General features: G+C 38.9%; 2 protein-coding genes across 4 annotated transcripts in view; one reads left to right on the top strand and one right to left on the bottom strand.

Annotated features, from left to right (window-relative positions):
• The window catches only part of LOC134865590 (vasoactive intestinal polypeptide receptor 2-like), a 37701-nt gene extending 23718 nt beyond the window's left edge, over window positions 1-13983 (bottom strand). For both annotated transcript variants that reach the window (XM_063885212.1, XM_063885213.1), the window contains exons 1-2: window positions 13713-13983; window positions 2369-2474 (exon numbers count right to left, since the gene is read on the bottom strand). In XM_063885212.1, coding sequence (XP_063741282.1) covers window positions 2369-2474; window positions 13713-13763 — 157 coding nt within the window. In that variant the 5' untranslated portion in view covers window positions 13764-13983. The remainder of the gene's footprint in view (window positions 1-2368; window positions 2475-13712) is intronic.
• A 3680-nt stretch (window positions 13984-17663) lies between these two features.
• Window positions 17664-23029, top strand: part of esyt2a (extended synaptotagmin-like protein 2a) — a 39916-nt gene continuing 34550 nt past the window's right edge. For both annotated transcript variants that reach the window (XM_063885446.1, XM_063885445.1), the window contains exons 1-2: window positions 17664-17813; window positions 19084-19471. In XM_063885446.1, coding sequence (XP_063741516.1) covers window positions 19091-19471 — 381 coding nt within the window. In that variant the 5' untranslated portion in view covers window positions 17664-17813; window positions 19084-19090. The remainder of the gene's footprint in view (window positions 17814-19083; window positions 19472-23029) is intronic.

The following is a 23029-nucleotide window of genomic DNA, read 5'->3' as shown; positions in this document are numbered from 1 at the left end:
GTCTTTGGGGTAAAAAAGGCAGATCTGAAGTCATCGGAGCATGAAGAGAAGTCCATCCACCCGCTCTCCCTAAAAACACATCAGAGCCGAGCAAATGCACAGCAGCACACATCTGCAGGGAATTCCCCTCCTCTTCAAGGTTTTATTATTTACTACAAAGTGAAGATGGCTGCCTTTTCCAGCGTCGCCCTACTCCCTCTCACGCTGATAGTTAAAGCAAGAGACATGTTTTTGCACGACAGTATTTTATCTTTTTTTAACTGCTCAGCCTTTTTTGTGCTCCACAAGCAACTCCATTCAACATTTAGCGACACTTATCCAAAGGGATTTACAGTAAGTGCATTCATCCATGAAGAAACCAACTCAAAAGCAAGAATCCTGCAGGTACATTTCCAATCTATAAGGAAGTACCAGGTAGGGCTGCACAATTAATCGAATTTTAATCACGATTCCAGAAATATGGAGATGGGGTCAGATGTCTGGTCAGACGGCAGAGACAGCTTACGGAGAGTAAAGAGGGGATGGATGTCCGGTGGGTCTGCGGGGGACGAGTGGCAGGCAGCAGGCTGACACTGAGATTTCTGATCCTTTCTTTTACTGTCCTTTTTTCTGGAGAGGAAGTAAAGAACCAGAGCTCTGGATTTATTTGTTGTTGGAGGTGCAATATATGACCCAGCAGCTTTCAGACACTAAGAGACTCTTATTTTCTGCCTCGCTCTGATGCAGGATTTTCACCAAATCTCAACTTTTTTTAAATTTCCGAATATTTCTTCAAATTTCAGACTTTTTTCTAAAGTTCGATTTTTAAAATGTCCCACTATTTTCTCATTATTCTAACTCGTTCTTCACGTGGCTTCTTTTAAAAATCCCCCAATTTTTCTTCCTTTTGATTTTCTTTTCAAACAACAGACGTTTTTTTTCCACATCTTGACTTTTTTGTATTTCTGACTTTTTCCTCAAAATGGTCATTTCTTTCCTAAAATATCTGACTTGCTGAAAGCTGTTAATCAATTTAATGTATTCACCATTTTTTGTGGAAGGTGTTTTACATTTACTCACAAATGATCGATCTGTTCACACAAATAATATTGAGACAAGGGAGAGCGGGCAGGGGTTTTTAATTGGTTGCAATCCCCAGCCTCCCCACTAGAGGCCACTAAATCCCAGTCAGCTCCTTTAAAAACAGCTTCACACATTAATAAATAAACCTGAGGAACTGTGAGGTTGTTAGTTTGAGTCCCACTGGAGCTGAGCCAGCTGCTGCTCGTGTGAACTGTTTATCACCGTGTCCTCAGAGCCTCCTCGGGGTAATTCAAAGTGCACGGGAGAAACTGCTCTCCCGTGCACTTCTTGACCCGCTGAGAGTTTGAGCAATGTTATTTTTTTGCTCTAATTCCTGTCATTGAGCTTTAATTAACACGGCAGGGGCTCATTAACACCGCAGAATCACTCATTCAGCTGAGCTCAAGCGACGTGTCAGGCTTCGGTCGCAAATATGTCACAGATTAAAAAACAATAAAGGGACAGAATTTGTATTTTAAGGGAATATCTGTTCAGAAATATGACATCGACTTAGTTTTAAACATGTAGAGAATTAGGTATGACATCATTACACATGCATTTGAAGAGATAGGGATGGAAATCTCTGCTTAAATGATTTAGTTCAGACTTAATTGGTTCGTACAGTCAGTCGTGATTTAATTTATACATAGTTTTGCCAGATCAGTGCTGGGATAGTTCTGCAAAAAAGTGGGTTGTATCCAAAATGAACCTCTCTTTGTTGATGTTGTTGTGCAAACTGTCTCATTTTATTTCTATTATTATCATTATAAGAGTAGAGAGGAGTCAGGCGCTTCATAAAATGGTTCTTTCCTCAGTGCCATCTTAGCAGCATCAGTTGCTTCAGCTGTCCATTGCTCTTTTATACCGCCACATTTTATGATCTCTGTCTCTGAGAAAAGTGTTGAAGACAAATTACAGCCCCGTATTTACTCCTAATTCAATTCACAAATGTAAACTACGGATGTTCTGAAGGGTAGCGGATATCCAGCTGTGTCCTCGCAGCTCTTCCTGCAGACCTCCTTGAGATGCAGCTTTTAAGTAATGACTGTATTATTAATTTGTGCTGAAACATCGTTAATAAAAAAGGGCTTGTGTTGCTAGATAAGTAAAGTTATGAATCCAGTATTATATATTCTCCTGTAGCTCGAGGAACCAGCTTGCTTTCTTCACTTTGCTTGTGTCCTAACATATTATTTATAATCTATAAAGGTCAGCTTTGCTCTTTAATGAGCCCTCAATGTAATGTTGAAACTTAAAAACCCACGCTTTGATTTACGAGGTCGAGTAAAAAGTGATTGATTGTGACCTTTGTGTTCTCCCGAAGCTTCCTCCTCCCTCAGCCTCCTCACACACTCGGCCTCATCTCTCTCCACCTCCAGCAGGAAGTTGCAGGTGGGATGTCGTCCGTCAACCTGCAGAAGAAGAGAGGAACACATCAAGGTTTAACGCTACGTTTCAGTGATCTTTTAAACACGAAGGTGTACTGTGCTTTTATACAACTCTAATATAATAACTCGGCATGCATTTATTGTCGAAATAAACACCTGTACATATGCATCGTTGTTGTATATTGTTAAAAGGAACACATGGTAGATAAACTACATGAATACTGCTATTCTATTCTATTCTATTTTATCCTTTTTTTATTAATTTCTTAGATTTATTTAAACTTTATTGTATCCAATAATGGAGCAACCACCATGTGTGGAAATATTTGCTGTCCTTTAATGAACTCGAACAGCGTCTCTGCAGATAAGGCACACACACTTCTGAATTAAGGTTTTTAACTTGTGTGTGTCGATGGATACTTGTTTTGTTTTTGGAGTAAAGATTTTGTCATTTTAAGACCTGGAGAAGAAGAAGAAGAAGAACCTTTATTTATCCTCTGAAATTCAGTTTCAGAAGCTTTTCTGTAATCAACACAACAAGGGTCTTAACATACATGTTCCCCAAACCAAAGCGCATTAAACACCATCGATATTTCCTTCCTTTTACACTTAAACCATATCTATATATATATATATTGTTAAACCTATAAAGAGAATTAGATCGTGTATATTCAAATGTATTTATTCTTCCATTTGTTTGTCCATTTCTTCTCGGAGTTATTTTTAAAGATAACTCAGGAGGGAATTATTTTGAGCTGTAAGCCAGGAGGAGAGCCAAACCTATGATTGACAGACGATTACACCGTTATTATAAGCTGCTTAAACCAGCCAATGCTCTGTGTGTGTGTGTGTGTGTGTGTGTGTGTGTGTGTGTGTGTGTGTGTGTGTGTGTGTGTGTGTGTGTGTGTGTGTGTGTGTGTGTGTGTGTGTGTGTGTGTGTGTGTGTGTTTCACAGCTCTCATAAATCCTGCTGGGAAATAAATGCCAAACAACACTGGACACTATCCATCCATTAATCTGACTATTAACATCTTCATATCTGTGGTGCGTGTACGTGTGCGTGCGTGTGCGTGTGTGTGTGCTTCCACAGCTTCCTTTCATCTATTGTAATTGGACAGGGTTGCACACTCGAAATTCAGCAAGACTATGTGAAAGTATATGTGTGATTTTACCGTAGTGTCAGGTGAGTGAACCCTTCTTTCTCTCACTTTGTTTCATAGTTTTTTTCCCATTGACTTCCAGTCAAACAAGAAGCAGTAAAATGCATCGCTTCCTCTTCAGCACTCAGACAGACTGGATAAACATCAGGCTGACCGCTGTGTGTTACAGCAGCCGGAAACACTGACACTTATTTACAAGACAGAATTTTGAAGAAGATTTATTAGACAGCTGGATGGAAACACTGAGCTCCTCTCTGACACACACACACACACACACACACACACACACACACACACACACACACACACACACACACACACACACACACACACACACACACACACACACACACACACACACACACACACACACACACACACACACACACACACACACAGTGAGGAGCTGCTCTTAGTGGCTTCTACACTCTACTATAGTTTCCATTACACTCGTCTCTTGTCCTTTGGTGTTTGAAGTCAAAGACATTTCACAGTCCCCATTCCCACACCTGTCTGAGAGCTGTCTGGTGTGTGTGTGTGTGTGTGTGCGCGTGTGTGTGTGTGTGTGTGTGTGTGTGTGTGTGTGTGCGTCCAAGCCAATTGGATTATTTCATGTTAAAGAACTAAGCTAAAACCTGCTTCTTAGATTGTTTATTGGATATTCTACTTCTTTTTATGTATTCATCTTTATTAAATTCTAAAATGGAGCAACAGTCAGGAAACCCAATTTATTTTTTCTCTTATATTAAATAATGTCTGAGTGGTTCTCCCTGTATGTTTACCGGCTGTGCTTCATTGGCCGGCCTCCATCAGTTTAGCTTTTGGGGGGAAGATTATTTTGACTTTGCTCGTCACTGGATTAAATATTCCAGCAGAGTTTGAGCGAGGAAACGAACAGCTCTGGGCGTCAGGCCTGCAGAACCTCCGCCATCACATCCAGCACATAAACTCTGCAGTCAGGAGGAAACAAATGGAGAGTGAAACAGGTCTGACACACACCAGGTACCTGCTGCCTTCCTGCGAAATCCCAATTTGTAAAAACTTTATTGCATGTATCGCTAACGTGCAGCACATGTACTGTCACATTAAACTGGATGACAAACCTGTATGCCATATATCACACGTCATTATACACAAACTCATGAATGAATCCTTGGCACTGTCGAGGAAATACATCCTATTCTTCGGTCTGAAAACACAACTCGCCTTCAGTGAAATGTGGTATCAGTCCTCAACAAACAGGCGATTGTATTCATTGGACAGATCCCTAAAGCAAGGACTTCCTATAAAAGAGTAGTGTGTGTGTGTGTGTGTGTGTGTGTGTGTGTGTGTGTGTGTGTGTGTGTATGGATGCTGTAAATTATGGTTTCCTGATTTCCTTTACCCCGATGGTCGCGCTGCAGGGGGGTTTAGAGCAACACGGAGCTCCACTTCTTCAAACAAGCTCTCATTGTGTGCTTCACTTTATAAACATCCACTCGGGGAAAAGTTCTCAGTGTTAACTACATGTTTTTATGTTCTGAAAGGAAGGCTTTTCTCTCACAGTGACAACGTGTTATTCCAGTGACAGCTGGAGGCGACATGTCTTCAGTTCGTCCTTTCTTCACAGGAAAGTGCATTGTGGGAAATTTTGTTAGAAGTCACTGTGACCTCACGTAACATGCCTCGTCTTTTAGTTATCTATGTCTCTGTTTTGGTAGGCTTTTATATATTGTAGTACTGTCTCCATGTCATGCTGATTGGCCGCAGGGCGTCCATTAATTGCTGATAAAGACTAACAATTAAATGGACCGTAATTATATCCATAAAGCACTTCATCCAGTCTTTCCGACTCCTCGTCATCCACTCAAACCCCATTCATATGGAGCAATGTGCCACTTGCTCGAGTAAGAGAACACTCACACACACACACACACTCACACTGTTGGTAATGCCATTCGGAGCAACTCGGGATTATGTATCTTGCCAAAGGACATGTTGACGACTCTTTACTGTCCAAGTATATTACGCTTGTCAACCGTACGCATTGTAATTGACTTTCAATATTGCTTTCAGGCTCTGAGCTGAGCGGACAAAGGTATCTAAGGTAGGTCCTACTGTTTGTGCTGGAGCAGTTAAAGTTTCCATTCCACAGGAACTTTATGGGAACGTAATGGTGGTTCCAGGTATTAGTGCAACCCTCAGGTGTCACCAGGGACAATTTACCATGTAAAAACACAATGTTTTATGAAAAAATGCCAGAAAATAAATGTTGTTTTTTTCTTTGCTTAATGGCATCTGTGGGATACTGCCTGCTGAGATGTCCATTATCAGGAACGAATGGATGATGTAGGAGGCAGAATAAGCCATTTTGCATAGATTTTATGTTATCCAAACCGTTATTGGGGCTACCACAAGGCACACTTTGGGTCTTTTAATGGGATTTATTGACAAAAAACTCACCATAACAGGGTTTGGGACAAAAGCAGTGTCATTCCCATTTATGTGTATTTACTCGATGAGCTTATCTGGTGTGGTGTGCAATACAAAGAGTCCATCAGTGGAACAAACCTACATTCAAACCCCAGATTATGAGCGCTACAACGCCACGGATAGCTGTTAATATTTTTAGTGCCTCCATTATACTCTGAGCTGGTGTGTGTACAAAGGAAGCGAACGTTTCGTCTCATTGTGTTGATGTTCACGCTAACGGCACAAAAGCTACTGTTGGTAAGAAAATGCACACGAGGAATCACAGCGCTGTGCTTAATCATCATGGGTTATGCCTCGCTGCTTGATGTGGCCTAAATAAAAAAGACAAAACAAACAGCTTTCCAAAATATCCTCCTTTGAAAAAAGACACTCTTTATTTCACTAACATTAAAAATATATGGGCAACCTCTGTTGGATTCTCAGTGCTGAAAAAGCTCATGAATTCTCTCTAACATGCTCTGAAGGGAAAGCAATGTTGGCTTTATACAGATTGATGCTTTTGATACTATACGTTTAGTTTAAATTAGAGGAAACTGAATCCGTTTTATTATTGTTGATTGCACGAATGAGTCCTAAAACCAAGAAATGAGTCAGTATTTTACCACTTCCAGTTCCTTTGCCTTGAAGTCAATCGATTTCTGAATGTGTTTTTGGTTGAAATAAGGTCTCTGTTAACACAAGCAAGGGATTTTTGTTCTACGTCGTAAAATATGCCAGTAACCTCACTGGTGGATTTAAAGCTGGTGGTTGCTAACAAGTGTCTTAATAAGACGACTATGCGTCATCACGCCCAACGTTAGCCACCTTTAGCTTAGCGGTGGTGACGTGAAGTCATGTGACCGTGCTGTAGTTCCTTTATAGCCCAACGTTAGCCTCCTTTAGCTTAGCGGTGGTGACGGTGAAGTCATGTGACCGTGCTGTAGTTCCTTTATAGCCCAACATTAGCCTCCTTTAGCTTAGCGGTGGTGACGTGAAGTCATGAGACCGTGCTGTAGTTCCTTTATAGCCCGATAATAGCCGCCAAAACTCACCGCAACACTTTATTGTACCTCATTCAAATGTTGATTTACACAATAGTATCAAAGAATAAATGTGTCCTCCAATGTATTTGGTATATTTAACAGCTTTGTGCTTTGTTGTTTTAGCTTCATAATGCTGCCATAAGGTAATACTGTCCATCCTATTCTACAAAGTGTGATGGGTTGTAACAAGAGAAGATGTATGACTGCCCTTCAGACATCATCATTTAAAATCCTATACATCTGTGAGTGAGATGTAGCAGTGATATAAAGCTCGGTTACATAAATGATGTGTCTATTTTGATAAATGTAAGCTTGCATGAGTATTTCAGTCGTGCTTTGGATCTCTTTCCCTTTTTTGGCAAAGAAACCTGTGTATGTTCAGGCACTTTTGCAACGACGACGTTAACATCTACTCCTCTAGTTTGACTAAACTGTGAGCATTGTAGTGTATGTGTTTCCCGAAGCTTCTTGTTAATCCCTCTGGAGGTGGAAATACCTGCTCTCATTTCTATCAGCTCTGTTAGTTCTCTGTGTGGGCGCTCTTTATGATTTAATACCACAACAGATTCGGTAGTTGAGACAACAGGTAACATACAACCCAATGACACAAACACTTAGAAACATTTTGAAGGATAGTGCTCATTTCTATGTGTCTTTCACATGTAGTTAATGAAGTCCAGACCATGGAGAAAGTTATTCAAAGCAGCTTTTTAGTTCTGTTATTTTTTTTTTTTTTTGGTTATTACTAAATTGACATGCAGGTTACAAGTGACTCATTTCCATTGAGAAAAATTCTGTCTTCACTTAAAGGCAATTGTTTACCGAGAGGTATAGGGAACGGATAGAGAGCTATGTCACTAGACAATCACCTGAAGCTCAATATCAACAAAACCAGGATAAAATACAAAGCTGTTGGCAATCCCTCACAAATGCATGTTGCTGCAAAGAAACTACAAATTCTAAAACGTAGACGCTTCACACAAACAGTTTCATTGTTGGGGTCCAAGATAAATTCAATATACAGGAGAACATTCCTGCCTACTGCAATAACCCTGTACAATAATTCCCCTCTGGATGGCAGACAACTCACTGCTCCATAGCCTCTCTGTAAACTGGAGTTAACACGCACTCCTCACACTTAACATTTGCACTATATTATTATTGCCTTTTTGTACATTTGTATATTTCATTTTTATTTTTTAGTTCTAATTATTTGTATTTGTTTAGCTTCTTTTTGTATTTCGCTGCTGCAACGAAAACATTTCCCAGTTTGGGATAAATAAAGTTCTATTATGATTATGATTCTGATCCGACCAAATGTGAGAGATGACTCAATCCCCCCAGCTGTTATGGGGTGGAATTGTGGTCAGAAAAAGTGTTTCTGCAGAACATCCTGATGTCAAAGTGACGTTTATCTCTGACCTTTTGGATATAAAATGTCATCACTTCAGTCCATTAGACATTTGTGCAAAAGTTATGGGCAGTTCTGACCACCCAGAGACAAACCTCTTCCTCTCTCATGAGAATGTTTTGACCTTTCCGTCAATCCTTTGTTATAATAGATTTCCATCACCATCCAAAGAGGTGTCCAATCTGACCGTTCCCCCTCATTACAGCGCTGTGGGCCGTTTTAATCAAGGCTCTCACAGAGGAATTAGACTCCATCTAACACACTTGTTACAAGGATTTCGACTACAAAGACATCCAATTAGAACGGACTAAGCTGACAGCTGGAAGTCTCGTCCAATCAGCGAGCTATAGGGCGCGAACAGCAGGTAGTAAAGAGCAAATCTTCGCCCAACACACACATAGGTTTGCCATTGATTTCAAGCCAAATCCATTATTATCAAACACAATCAAAGCTAAATTTCAACAGAAGTTTGCTTTCCTTTAGTTTTGTTCAAATAAAACTATTTTCCAAAGGATAAATTCATATGTTAAGTGTATGCCATATAGGCTACAGATAGTCTAGGGTGTACTCCAATTGAACGACTGCAATGAATTTCAAGCAATTTAAATATGCTGATTAGCTAAAACAATGGTGGAAGGCAGGATGCAAATCAATATTGGAAAAACAAAGCAACTTATAATAAAGCAGACCCATTTTGAATGAGCTAATTAGCGAAAAGATTTACCTGCAAGTACGGTAAAATGCACTATGAAGACCAGGAGTGCCCTCACGATGTTACAAGTGTTGAACAACAAACTCAGCGACCGCCATCTTGGCTACGGAAGTTAGCTGATTAGCGGCTACGGCTACTCCGGTGAACACAGCACTATACTGTACAATTAACAGTTATATTGTGGGTTGTGTGCACTATGTAGGTACATTACCACTAAACTAGAGTCAAAAACACGCTGTGGTTAATTTCATTGGGCCAATTTAGTAATCTGTAATGATTTGGTACGTAAAAAGACTGCTAGCTAGCCAGCTAACAGTAGTGATAATCAGGTCCGGTGAGGGCAGCCTTATGCCATTTGAAGCAGCGTTTCGCTTTTATGCCCAAACTACCTGGAATAAACTCTCAGAATCCTGCAGGTCCGCGACAACTCGTACTATTTTTTAATCCAGATTGGAAACCTATGTTTGTACCGCTGCTTTTGAGTCAGCTGTTCATCTGTCACGCTGCAGTGTGGCTTTGATTCATGTATTTACCTGTTGTGTTTATCTTACTATCTTTGCTTTTTAATGGCTGTTTTTAAATGCCATTTTTCTAATGTGTTTCTGCTGCATTTGCTTCTAAACGTCCTTTATTTTATTTTGTAAAGCACTTTGAAATGCCCGTGTGCTGAAAAGGTGCTTTATAAATAAACTTGCCTTGCCTACAAAGCCAAAAGTTTATGTTGTGTATTCACTTGGTACGACATGGCACAGTATTCAAATTGAGACAGCAGAAAGCTCCATACTGAATGTAAGTATGACAGTCAGAGTGTTTTCAATTACAAGCCTGAAGGGGGGCTTGCAGTAAGTCTTGACGTTTTATAAAAGTGAACGTCACCAAGACAGACAGCGTCCTTGTCTTCAGTATCTCTGTCTGGTATGGGCACTTGACTGTAATAAATAGAAACCCTGTAAATCATTAATGATACAGCGCAGTTTGGTATGCTCCCCTCAGGGTAACAGTATATGATACCACTGGCAAAGAAAAAGGTCAGTTCATCCCTTATGAATTACTGCGGTCGATGTTTTCCATCTATCTTTAATATGAGAGTTCAGGCTTTGAAAGGTATTAGACGCAGGGCACACTAATGACTAATGAGTAACTTTTTTTTACTTCACTTTCATTGAGAGATAGAGCGTAAGCCTGTGAGTTTCTTTGGTTTCTTTTCTCATTAAGTCTCTAATTTCTTTGGGCTTTGATGTCTTCTTCCATGGATTTTCTTCAGCCAGTGCGGGGCTATTGGAGTTGCTTCTTCTATGTGTTTCAATCCGTCTTAGTGTTAGTTTTCTGTCCGGGGATTACTCCTATGTATGCTCATGCTCTCTACCTGAGCAAGAAGGGTTTTCAGAGCCCAAGGAAGATGTTCTGCCTAAAGCCCAACAATACTAAGTCTATTATAACCTAGGAAAGAAAAAAGAAGCAAAACCTGGGATTTGAGAAGCTGGAACTGGGGGAATATTTGGCTTTCCACTTGGTAAAAACAGGCTGAATAGTTTCTGAAAAAATACCAATTGATTATCTATATTTTTACAGATATAGAGAGACCAATAGCCACAAATCTGAGACTGATTACACCTCTAGAAATAACAATAATCACAGTACAATTACACTTCAACTGATTAGAGCTGGACAATTAGACCATGATTGATCAATCAATTGACACAAAAGTAGTTGGAAACACTTTTCATCAACACTTAAACCATTTTTTTAAAAGCTAAAATATTGCAGATGCTCACAGGTGAACACGTTGTGCTTTCATGTGATGCGTTTCATTGATGAGATGTAGCTAGTTAAAAATGTCTGACACGACTAAAGCAAACAGGTTATCATATTCAGAATGCTCGTTTAGTCTAAAGTAAATACACTTTAAAAATCCCAAACCTAAAACAAGTGCGATAGTTAATTGATATATATTTGGAATAAATCTGCAGCGAATAATCTGGAGTCACTTTGGCACACAGTGAGTTGCAGTGAAGGGCAATAAAGTAAATGTCAATCTTTTTTATTTAGCTATTTTTCTATTCTTTGTGCAGAACCGATTCCAAGACCGCAAGAATCCAATTACAGGTTTAACTATATCATGTATAATAAAATCACTAATGAAGTACTTTTATGATGCATCTGGATGTAGTGATCCAGCCTCTATTCTTAGTGCTGCTCTTTTTGGGAAGAGCTTTTTCTTGCATCAAATATTTACACCAAACTCCAATGACTTTATGGTGGCGTTGACTGTGAGAGTAAAGCAATACAGGAACATTTCAGTTAAGTATTTTGAAAGAAAGCACGAGTCCAAGTTATAGCCAAACTGATTGGATTTAGACATCAGCATTTATCCTGCCCTTAAGCAAGAGACACAATTATGCTTTGTGGCTTTCCTGTAGCTTGTTATATAGGTTTTTGAGCATGTAAATGGTCTACAAAGGCTAAAATCCCGTTCCGTGATACACTAAGCGGCGGGACATCTTTAAGCAGGTTGACCAATCACAACAGAGCCGGCCAGCTAACCAATCAGAGCAGACTGGGCTCTGGCTTCAGACAGAGGGTGAAAAGAGGTGCTGCAGCACAGGCAGTATGAGAACAATAAAGAGCTTTTTGAACATTACAGCATGGAGACATGTCCCAGGAGAGACACTGCATACTGATATGAACCTGAAATTTAACATAATAAGGCCCCTTTAATCTTTTCCCAGAATATAAAGAGAGGGGTAAAGAGAGACAAGGGTCTGGTACAATCTGTGCTCAGGGAGAGGTTTTGATGCGTTCTTTGGGAGACATCAGTTAGATGAAATTAAAAATAAAGAATTCAGCCTAGTCATTAGAAACTAGTACTTCACCAGTACTACAATGGTTTGGTTTATTTGAAGCGAATACATTTGCATTTTTTTGAGCATCTTTATGGTCTATTGCACTTACTGCAAGTCACTTTGAGTTAAAGCATCATCTAAATGTAATCTCAGTTCCTATCTCTACCAACAGTACCTCATTTCTTCTACAAATGAAGCCAATGTAAATCGTGTCAGACAAAATTCATTCATTCCAGAGTATAAAAGCGGGGAGAGAGCGACGATGGTTTGGTAAAAGGTTCCTGTGTGTACATTAAGTGGCATCAGTGAGATCATTAAACCCTCGCAATTGTTTTGGATGATGTGAACATTTTGACAGCCCGGTCTGCTTTCTGTCAGAGGAGGATTCTGGGAAGAGGGCAGTGTTTAACCAGAGGTGGATCAGCACTGGGATAACAGCCTGAAGACGGCTAAACATTAACAGACAGCAGTGAGATTATTCCCACAAATTATCTTAATTACTGACACGAGAAATGTTTTAGGACAACCTCAAAGGCCTGATGTTTCTTCCTAGCGACATTTTCATCATGTATTAATCTACAAATTCATCAGTTTTTTCTATAATATGCTGGTAAAAAGTGGTTTTCAGAGCCCGGGGAGATATGTAGAGTTTGCTTTCCTGTCCAAGTGCCCAAATAAATGTAGTATCTGATCTCAAAGGAGGGTAAAAAGCAGCAAAACATCACATTGTCAGAAGCTGAAACCGGGGGAATGTTGGGCTTAAGTCGTAAGAAAACAACTAATCACCCATCAAAATATTTGCTTGGTCATTTTTATTTTCAATGATTGGCTTCCCTACAAATAGCCAGAGGTCTGTGAATGATTGCACCGGCAGTCAACAATCAGAATCAAACTTCACACTTCAACTGATTGGAGATGAAACAACCAGTCCATAATTGATTAATCCATTGACAGAAAAAGTAATTGGCAACACTTTTCATACCGAAGCATGCAAGCCATTGCATGTTCTCAAATGTGAGTATTGGGTGGTTTCGTGCCACAGTCAATTGGTTATTTTGCCACTAAGAAATTCAGAAATGATTATTATTACGTCTATAAAATGTAAGAAGGAGTAAAAGAAATATACATTATATTTAAAAAAGACAAAGTGACATGAACAATTCAGGTGTGGTTTAAAAAAACTAAAATAAATACGTTAGAAATGGTCAAAATCAACAAATAAATATATAACTTTTTTTTTAAATCACAAAGATTATAAGACAAAATTAAATACAAAATACAGTAAGATTTTAGGATTTCACACCAATAAAATAATTTGTCAATTAATGACCTCAAGAGAAGATAATTAGATAAATAATAATCACTAAATCAAGCATCAGAAAATAAAATACCCCAAAGTAGGACAACTCCACACACAGCTACACCATTTGAATATTATAAGCAATATAAATGATATTTCACAATTAGTACTGACAATAAGACGGTCAAACCTTCACATTTATCTTAATAAATGTGCATATAGCCATCCAGGTGTGCAATGTAAATGTTAGAAACCACAATTTAATATTCAGCATCATTTCTGCTTGATATTAAATCGTTTGCATTACAACATCCCTGTAAGTAGTGCAGATAAAAGACTCACCATGAGCGGAAACGTGGAGAAACACAAGGTGACAAAAAGCAAACTTTTCATGTTTCCTCCTCAGGTAGAGTCCTCTCACAGGTCCTAACGCAGGTAATAAATCAAATCAGGAGTCCAGACTTCATTTAAAATCCACTTTGGACTTCTCCATCCCGACAATAGGGTGTGAAAACTGCTTTACTTCCATGAAAGTGCAGAAAACGGACAAAGCTGCATGAGGATCCAGTGATGCTGTGTACCCACACTGTTTCCCTCCACTGAGTAAACGTGCAGAGAGATCAGTGACCTGCAGACAAGTCACCAATGATTAGCATGAGAGACTTCCGGTGTTGGATTTCAAAATAAAACCTTAATTTCACTTCACTTCCGGAATGCCCCACCGCCATATTTGTTCGCTATTCCGATGGTCGATTGATTTTAATGGTACAAAGATGAACATCTGCAAAGCGTTTTCTAAACATGCGTTTCCCAACATTTACATGTGTGTTGTAACTACATACTGCATGAATACAGACTAATAGGTTTTTTTTTTTTCTGTGTTGGTATTTGTTTTTTCGCTATATTTACTCACATAATGTCCTTACGTTTTATTTTGACACACAGGAGCATTAAAGCATATAAACATGTCACAGTAGCGTCACAAAAATACAAATATGAACTTGAACATGAGCAGAATGGGCCCCTTTAATTGACCCATGATGCTCATCTCCTGCAGTTCACAGTTTATCCACTTCTTTAAAACAACTAGAGTACAGGTGGCTGCGATCCAGGACTCTTTTCATCTCCGTCAAATAGCTTCTGTGCGGACAATCAGAGCCAAACAGAAGCCCTGTGTTACATGTTTTCCCACAATACACTGAGAGGGGGGGCAGAACAACAGGGAGATGGGGTTTGTTTGTCTAAATTAAACTGTGAAGTCTGGATCCAAACACTCACTCACCCTCCGACAACCCCTGTTACCTTGGGTAACCCATAACCTTAACTCTAAATACTATTGAAATGATTTCACTTTCATTTCCTAAAAGAGGATAAAACCAGTATTGGACATTTGTGATTTCATGGAAATAGTTTCTAAGTTTGATTGGTGCTAGCAAATGGGGTTGTGTGCAATGCTAATTGGAGCTCATATTAAAGGCCCCATAATGTGGTGTCAAAAGGGTTCATGTGGAAGCCATGTAAGTACATTTATTGGTTTATAATAAACAAATATATCCTATTTATTTGGCTTCTACATTTTATAATATGTTGGAGGAAAATGTTAATGTTTTTGCGATTCCTGCATTGCGTTATTTGTAATCCACATTTAGGGCGGTGGTGGCGAAGTCCATAGGGGGTTGGCCTGGGAACTGGAAGGTCACCAGTTCAAGTCCCCGAAAAGACCTAGTGCCACCGTGGTGTCCCTGAGCAAGACACTGGTTACCTACACTGCTCCCCGGGCGCCGTACATAATGGCAGCCCACTGCTCCTAACACTAGGATGGGTCAAATGCAGAGACCGCATTTTGTTGTCCTAGTACTTGTACTCTGTGCAATGACAATAAAGTTGAATCTTCATCTTAATCTTAATTTGGCACAATGAAAAGTGTTATTGTTAAAAGGCTAAATGCTAACAGATATGGATTAAAGCAACTTTTTGTTAGCAAGAGTGTACATTCTGGTTAATGTTCCCTTTAATAGCAGGAAGAAACGGCACCCTGGTTAATGGCGCTCAATTTAGATACCTGAAAAGACTGCCTGAACATACCTCATTTTAACACCACTACCATCAGCACATACATGGGCACAAGCTTCTTACACAATGATGGCACTTATTGTAAAAGGACAAATGTGTCATTCTGAAACTAGCTCTGAGTCTTTCAGATCTACAACTAGATTACGGAAGTCTTTCTTTGATTATCTAGGAAAGGTCATTGGGGAAATACTCGTCAGTTCATCAGCTAAAGTCACTTAAGACCCCAAATGGAAACTTTTTGATTCAGTAGGAACTATCAGGACATTAATACACACTCCCCTCTCTTTCTATAAATGCTCATACTCTCAGTACATGGTTTCTGTCTTGGCAGCTGCCCTGCTTTGGGCGAAAGTATCAACAAGACATTAATATGAGCGGACAGAAAACGTAAAGCAGTCCAATTGCTTTATGACTTGTGTATAAACCCGATTTAGACAGTATGAAGTGTTAGAAAAACTCCGAAACATAGTAGACCGTGGCCAGATAAGGGCAAGAACTTATCATGAAGTCTCTTAATTCGTATATATTTGTTCCTATTTAACATTTATGATTTATTTTTGCCACGTAGCATTGGAATGCTTATTATACCAGGGGGAAATTGGGTTTGCAAAAGTTGCGTCATTTAAGAAAAAAAAAGGGATTTAAAAAAAAACACTTTTCAAATTATTATTATTAAAAAAACAAAAGCTTACAAGATTTAAAAAATATGTAATTATTTATACTAACATAATAAGTTTAGAATTGTGTACAATACAATATATTACTCAAATAAATTCTGGTAGTTCACTTTTATGGTATTTGTATTTTTACATTTATTTTCCTCTTATTTTCCAATTAATTTAAACTCAAATCAAAGTGGCTGTATTGGTATTCAAACATTTTTGCTTGCTAAGGCATCAAAAGACAACAGTGAGTACACCATAATAATTGTTCCTCTGTGTCTTGTTACCCACATGCATTAACACTGATTGGACTTTCATGCTAGCTAAGTGTTTTGTTAGTTACAGAAATGAAGAGTCGTTTCTGAGGAGCTCTGCAAAGAGGAATGGCTTTCTTTGCTGTGGAGTTATACTCTATATAAACACTTCCATGACATCTAGTGGGTCATCACGCTCTGTGCAAACTCTGCTCTAAAAGTACTCATTTAAAGTCCACTTCATGATGGCATCTTTTCATTTTACATAGAAGATTAGAGTAGACGCTCTAACTTATACTGTAAACTAATGAGGACAACAGCAGTGTAAGCACCAGCGTTACAGGCAACACATAGGATGAAATGGTCGAAGGTCAAAGGCTTAGTATCTTCATGATGGCATGTGTAAGGGATTGGCCAAGTGGTGGAAAAAAGTGGAAGCATCACTAGTTGTATATTTGGACCACACCACATATAACTATTTGTCATATCTACAATATAAAAGTTATTCTTGATGCAAACACAGTAATAGAGATGGATAGGGAATACATCATGTTTAAATATTACTGTACGTGATAAGTACTAGTTTATCGCACAGGCTGATTCCTGTAGCCTTTCATTTAGATTTGATTGTAATTAACACTACTGATGCCTAGACCCTTTAGGCCTAGTCTCTTAGTTAAAATACAAAAGGGGGTAAATTCCCTTTTTTTTTAAAAACATTGAGCTAAAACCAGTGAAACCACATTGTCCACGTTTAGATAAAACAAAAAAAGGAAACCCATACTATTAGCCTAAAATAAAACCATTTTGAACCACATACTTTTAAAAATAAATATTTAGATATATTTATTAATCTTTTTTTAAAAGGGGGTCAATTTAAGCTTTTTTTGTGAAAAAAAACCAATACAACATTTTATTTTTAGAGCACTTTTCAAAGTAGGCTACTGAAAGACACACAGGTTAAAATATTTTAGAATAAATCATAAACAGCAAGAACATTTCACAAATTCACACGAGTTGAAAAGGTGAGTTTTGATTTGTGATTTCAATATGGACAGCTTGTTCTCGGATGTGTTTTGAGAGAGATTTAAAAAATACATATAGGTCTATGTATTAATATGTATCGTCAAATCTGGACTAAACTGACATTAAAACTACGTAAAGAGCTTAAATATAGTAAGCAAAAATTTGACAGTTGGAGAAGAAGTAGAATTTTCCCGCCACAAGATGGCGCCCAGGTCCGCCGTTATGTTTGTGTTTTGAAGCTCCCTCCCTGTCTGAGGCTGACCTCTTTCCCGCGATGACAATTTCCTGCTGGCTGTCCGCCTCACAGCGAGATGTGCTGAAGGGGAAGACGGGGTTATCTGAGCTAAAGCTGCTTGGCATGCTGTGGACTTGAGTGGAGGAGTGATTTTTAACTTTATTTTTTAAGGGAGTAACGAATGTCGATACCGGTGAGTTTGTTGTTTGAGAAATAAGTAGTTATTGCCAGCTTGTGTTTGCTTTACGCAGCACCGATACGTGTCACTTGGCGGAGAGAACGTCACGAAAGACTCCCTTAAAAGAATGTGGGATTTTAAAGATTATTTGCTTTATTTGTAATTATACGCACTGTAGGCAAACGATTAAATACATTTTGGATTAAGTAGAATGTACTCTTGAATTCGGCTTATATCTAATTCGTCCAGATTGCATATATGTCAGTAAAACATGTACTTTACTTAAAATATCCACTCTGTACGCTGCAGTGTGTTTTGATGGCGGAAGATTGCAGAGGCAGCTGTTGAAGCACTTTTAAAGTCAAAATCTAACAAAAAATAAATTGTGTAGGTTTATTTAATGAATGCCGAATTAAAAAAGATTGTTTAACGTTAAGAATTATATATGAAGTTCCCACTTTTAGATGTAGCTACTGCTCACCTTTTTCACAGGTAACACAATTGGGCTAACTTTGCGATGGAGATTCGCATGACGTCCTTCCCAGACAAGAAGGTAGACAGTGGAATAACATTTCTTAATATGCCATTTGGAAACGCTTTGGAGATTAAATGTGTCATATTTTATTTTAAGTATGATTTGGCTCTAATGTGGGCGTTGTGTCGTCAACTTTTTACTGCATACTTGTTGAAGGGGAGTTACTGTAACATGGAGCCTCAATCTAGGTTAGGCCTTATTTCTATGGTAGCCTATTTTAGCACATCACTATTTTAAATGGATTCAAATGTGAATATTTTTGAAACAAAGAACCTCCAAATATTGTATACAAATCCCTTCCCAGTGTGCTGTCAATAAATACACTGTTGGCACTAATCAAATTAAAAGACAACATATCTCAATGGTGCATTCATGAGGCTCAACAGATGGCTTGTTGTTTTTCTGTCACGTTGAATTATGTTTTATTCCTTAGGGTATAAGTACAGTATGTCTGTGATGTCATTGTCTGACGTTTGGAGATAGATATCTTGCATCTTAATCAAAAGTCAACTTCATTGTCAATTTCTCAGACAGGGAGATCAAAATGCCCTTTCTCGCCGTCCCAAAAAATGAGAATACATACAAATATATTCATGTACAAACCTTAATACCCACTTAAATATGTATATATACAGATATATGGACACGTGATTACTAGGTATAACATTAAATGTGTACAAATGATGCTAAGACTTTGTAGGTTTGCTACAAGACTGTATAACTTTTCCTGTTTTTCAAATGTAATTCCAGTGGTGAAATGACTAACAGGATGGAGGGTTCGGCGGCACCAGGGGCCAAGGTGAACGGACCCATTGCAGCGCCTAGCAACCCAACAAGCTCCAACATTGGCCCACCATTGTCCCCAGAAGATTTGGACGATGGGCCTCAGTCTTCTCTTACTGACGTCACCCAAATGTGGATTCAATTCGGCAAGACTTTTGCCATCATCTTCCCCATCTACGTCTTGGGATACTTTGAGTTCAGCTTTAGTTGGGTTCTGATTGGACTGGCCATGTTGTTCTATTGGAAGAAAAACCATGGCACTAAGGACTACAGGATAAACCGTGCCTTAGCATACCTGGACCATGAGGATAAAGTAGTGAAGCAGAGTGTGCCTACTTCGGATCTACCACCATGGGTAAGTACTTCCAGTGTCATTACAGAAGTTTCAGGCTTCTGCGCTCTTAGGCGTTCTTCATGCTTGCATGATGTTTAGGATGTCAACATTGAGTGTTCGCCTGCCAAACTGACTGATAGGGATAACCTAGTTTGCTCTCACAACCAAAATAAAACTAATTTGTTTTCACTCCAAATAAATATACATGTGTTTTTCTCATAGGGCCAACCTTGGATAACATTATCCTACTTCCTTAGTTTGATTAAGTATGATTCCACATCTAAACAAATCTAGGGACGAGACAAGTACCTTGTAATTTCCTTGTTTGGGTTTGGGGTTAACCTTTCCAAATGTTTGCGTGGAGATGTTGAAACTGGGGGCTTTAGCTGCACTTAATTCAACTCATGAGAGACTTGTTGTTGACTATCATTCAGCTGCTATCATTTTACTGGTGGAAAAAAGGGGGAGTTTGGATTGCAACAAATAGAGGAAAAATTAACTGTGTTTGGCAGAAAGATACTCCCAAAAGGCCGAGATTTCTCAACAACGTTCTTAGTATTTAAATACATTTCTTTTCTTTGGATAATATTTCCAGGTGTTTTGCACACAAGCTCTCCATCCGTTCTTTAGTTTAATCAGTTTTTTTTCAGCATTTCCATCTTCAGAGGCTTCGAAAGGTGTTGGGAGTCTTCAATACATAATTATCACATGGCCTCTGAGCCCACAGGGTGTCCGAGGCTGGCAGCAGTAAAAGCAAGAGAGCCATCAAACCTGTTTTTAATTTTCACTTTCTGTGATCATCCCCTTGGCGTGGTGCCCTGTGACACATTTAGCAAGCTGTGTGAAGGAATAGAAGGGTCGACTTGCTACACGCCTTCAACATAGCTGCCGTTCTCGTCTCGACATGTGCAAGCTTATCCTGCAAAAAATGTTAGTTCCCATTGTGCAAGAAAGGAATGTAGAGGAGTCACAGTGAGCCAACCAGTAACATCTGCTTGTCAGAACTCACTTTGCAAATGGTCTCTTTTGGCCCGTGTTGGCTGAGAGTACAATGGTTTTCCTTAAAAGCTTTTTTTTTTCCAGCGCCGGGCAATAGATCGAAGACATTAGTTCAGTAATAGTTCCATTTATGATTTTCAGGCCTCGTTAAATACGCATAACGCTTAAGGGGTACTCAAAATTGTGGTATTCTGTAGGGCTATGAAGTGAAAATTGACCCGACCCATCTCTGATCTTTCTTTCCCAATGAAGGCATTCAGGGCAAATTGTTTTCCTATTGATTGGTTGTCCGTTCGACCTCTGCATGCATGATTGAAAGGTAATATTGTATTGTAGTTCACGTTTACAAAACCAATGGTCTGATTGGATGTTGGAGCTCTTTGCTGCATGAATTAGCATTTTGACAAAAGGCAGATTTCTTTAAGACTGCAAATATTCATTTCGTTCAATTTAATAGAACTGTTTAACAGACATAATAAAGCTGCTATTAGGTATATGGATGTTGTACTACTGTAAAAACTAGTTACAAGTATTGTGTTGACCTTGGTACCGTAATTAGTCCATTATTTGTGAGAGGCACCTTTTTTTAAAGCACCTGCTGAGTGAAATGGAGCATTTTAAAGTGTCCTTAGCTTCCCAGTTAGTCTTGTGAGTTTTCCTTTTGAGCATTGCTGGTGTTGATGCAAATCAATTTAATAATGTCAACAAATCTCAAATGATTGTAGTTGAACATCAATATTTAAAGCATCCCACAATTGATCCATACCATCATATGTCATGTGGTCTTTTTTCAAATGTAATTATGAAGCATTTCATACCAGACTCTTACACTGACATGAGAGATTACACAGTGCCTCGGTTATAAAGAGGTTCCCAGTCTGCCATAATATTTGTCTTTTATGGCTGATGATGCTGGAAAAGCGGTGGGAGGCTGAGTGGTTGGCAGGATGCCAGCGGGACTCAAACCCAGCCACCCAGCCACCCCCCCGCATCACAAAGCTTCCCATCAACAACCCCTTTGTCACACAGACCTTGAGAAACACAGTGCTCAGCGATAGAGTGGTGCAGTGATGACGTGTTTTTGTAGGCTGACCCAAACGCGAGGGCTCCCTCAATTAAAAACCAATGGGAGACACAAAGTGTGAATTTTTAAAGAAGAAAGGGCCACATGAAGAAGGAGTTAGAATAATGAGTAAATTTGAATTTCTTTCTCGGAAAAAGTGATAATATAAAAAAGAATCTGACATTTTAAAAAGTCCAACGAATGACTTGTGTTTTGGTCTACAAAGTGCTATGAGGCAGAGACAGAGTGCTTGTATAGCAGTTTGTTCTGTCAGGAGTCAGCTAGCTTATCTTTTAGTCAATCATTTTTTTAACCCACACCAACGAGCCTGATGACGTTTGGATGTGTGTAAACCAAACAATGGTGATTGACAGCTCATTGTTTACCTGATTAAAGGGAGACACGAGTGAAGGGATGTCCGAAGGATTAACATGTCACTAATCAGCTGGGAACTTTGACCCCTGAAAGACGCTCAGACGCTGTCAGTCAGTCCTTCCTTTTGTAGATGACTCTTTATCTTTTTCACTTCTATCTCACTGACCTCAAAACCCAATGGTTAGAAGCTTATAGAATATACTTGAGTCAGCGGGAAATAATCGCAGTTAGGAGCCAGTTTGTGTTCCTGTCAGATTACTGGTTGGTAAAGTAAGGAATATCCAAAAATAATTGCAAATTGCCAATCAGTGTTCAGTTTGAGGTCTTTAAGTGACCTTTCTGTCCAACACATATCCAAAGCTTCCATTAAAAAGCTAATCTCCAGTCAAAACTTTCCATTGATTAATTAAGTGATCAATCAAACAACTCATTATTTTAATCTAACCTAACGTGATTTATTTCAGCCCATCTAGACAACTACTTCTCTGCCCTGAAGTATTATAAACTGAAGGAAGTTCCTAAGAAATTCCCATTCATGGTTAAGGTCCTGCCAAAGGGGCTGTTTGTACCTTGGTAATCTGCTTAAACAAAAGAGCTTTTAAATGTAATTTTTTTAGGATTATGTCGAGATTAACGCCCAGAGTCCAAGAGGTATTTTCAGTCGAGCGAGGTAGTTGTTACCTACTTATGTTTCGTGTCATCAAGGCTATAAAATCACAGAAAATAGTCAAAAAATCCAATTAAAAGTGTGAAAAACAACGGTCCAAAACCCGAGGATTTTCTGTCTATAATGCAAAAGGATAAGTGAAATGTATGGTATGTTGAGTATTCAGCTGCAAAAGTTTCTGCCGATTAAATAACCTAATTGATTGGTTAAAGTTTAAGTAAAAGCAGTGAATAGTTTCTATCATCTTTCTCTTTGTTTGTTTTCTAACAGATGCAACTTTTCTATTTTCCTGTCATGAAATTCAAGCCATTTGTGGAAGGTTTTGGTTCATTTGGTGCACATTCCCCACTTTCCCTTTATTGCGATATTGGAGTGAATGACCTTTTTTAAGCATTATCCAGATTACCATTGAAAGAGGTTTAATGTAATCTTAATTAAGGTCATTTTTCCTCAACTTGCACGGTTGCAGACACAA

Source organism: Eleginops maclovinus, chromosome 6 (genome assembly GCF_036324505.1).
Source record: "Eleginops maclovinus isolate JMC-PN-2008 ecotype Puerto Natales chromosome 6, JC_Emac_rtc_rv5, whole genome shotgun sequence".
Classification (NCBI taxonomy): Eukaryota; Metazoa; Chordata; class Actinopteri; order Perciformes; family Eleginopidae; genus Eleginops; species Eleginops maclovinus.
Note: the sequence above shows the minus strand (reverse complement) of the source record. Positions and strands in the feature narration are given on the sequence as shown.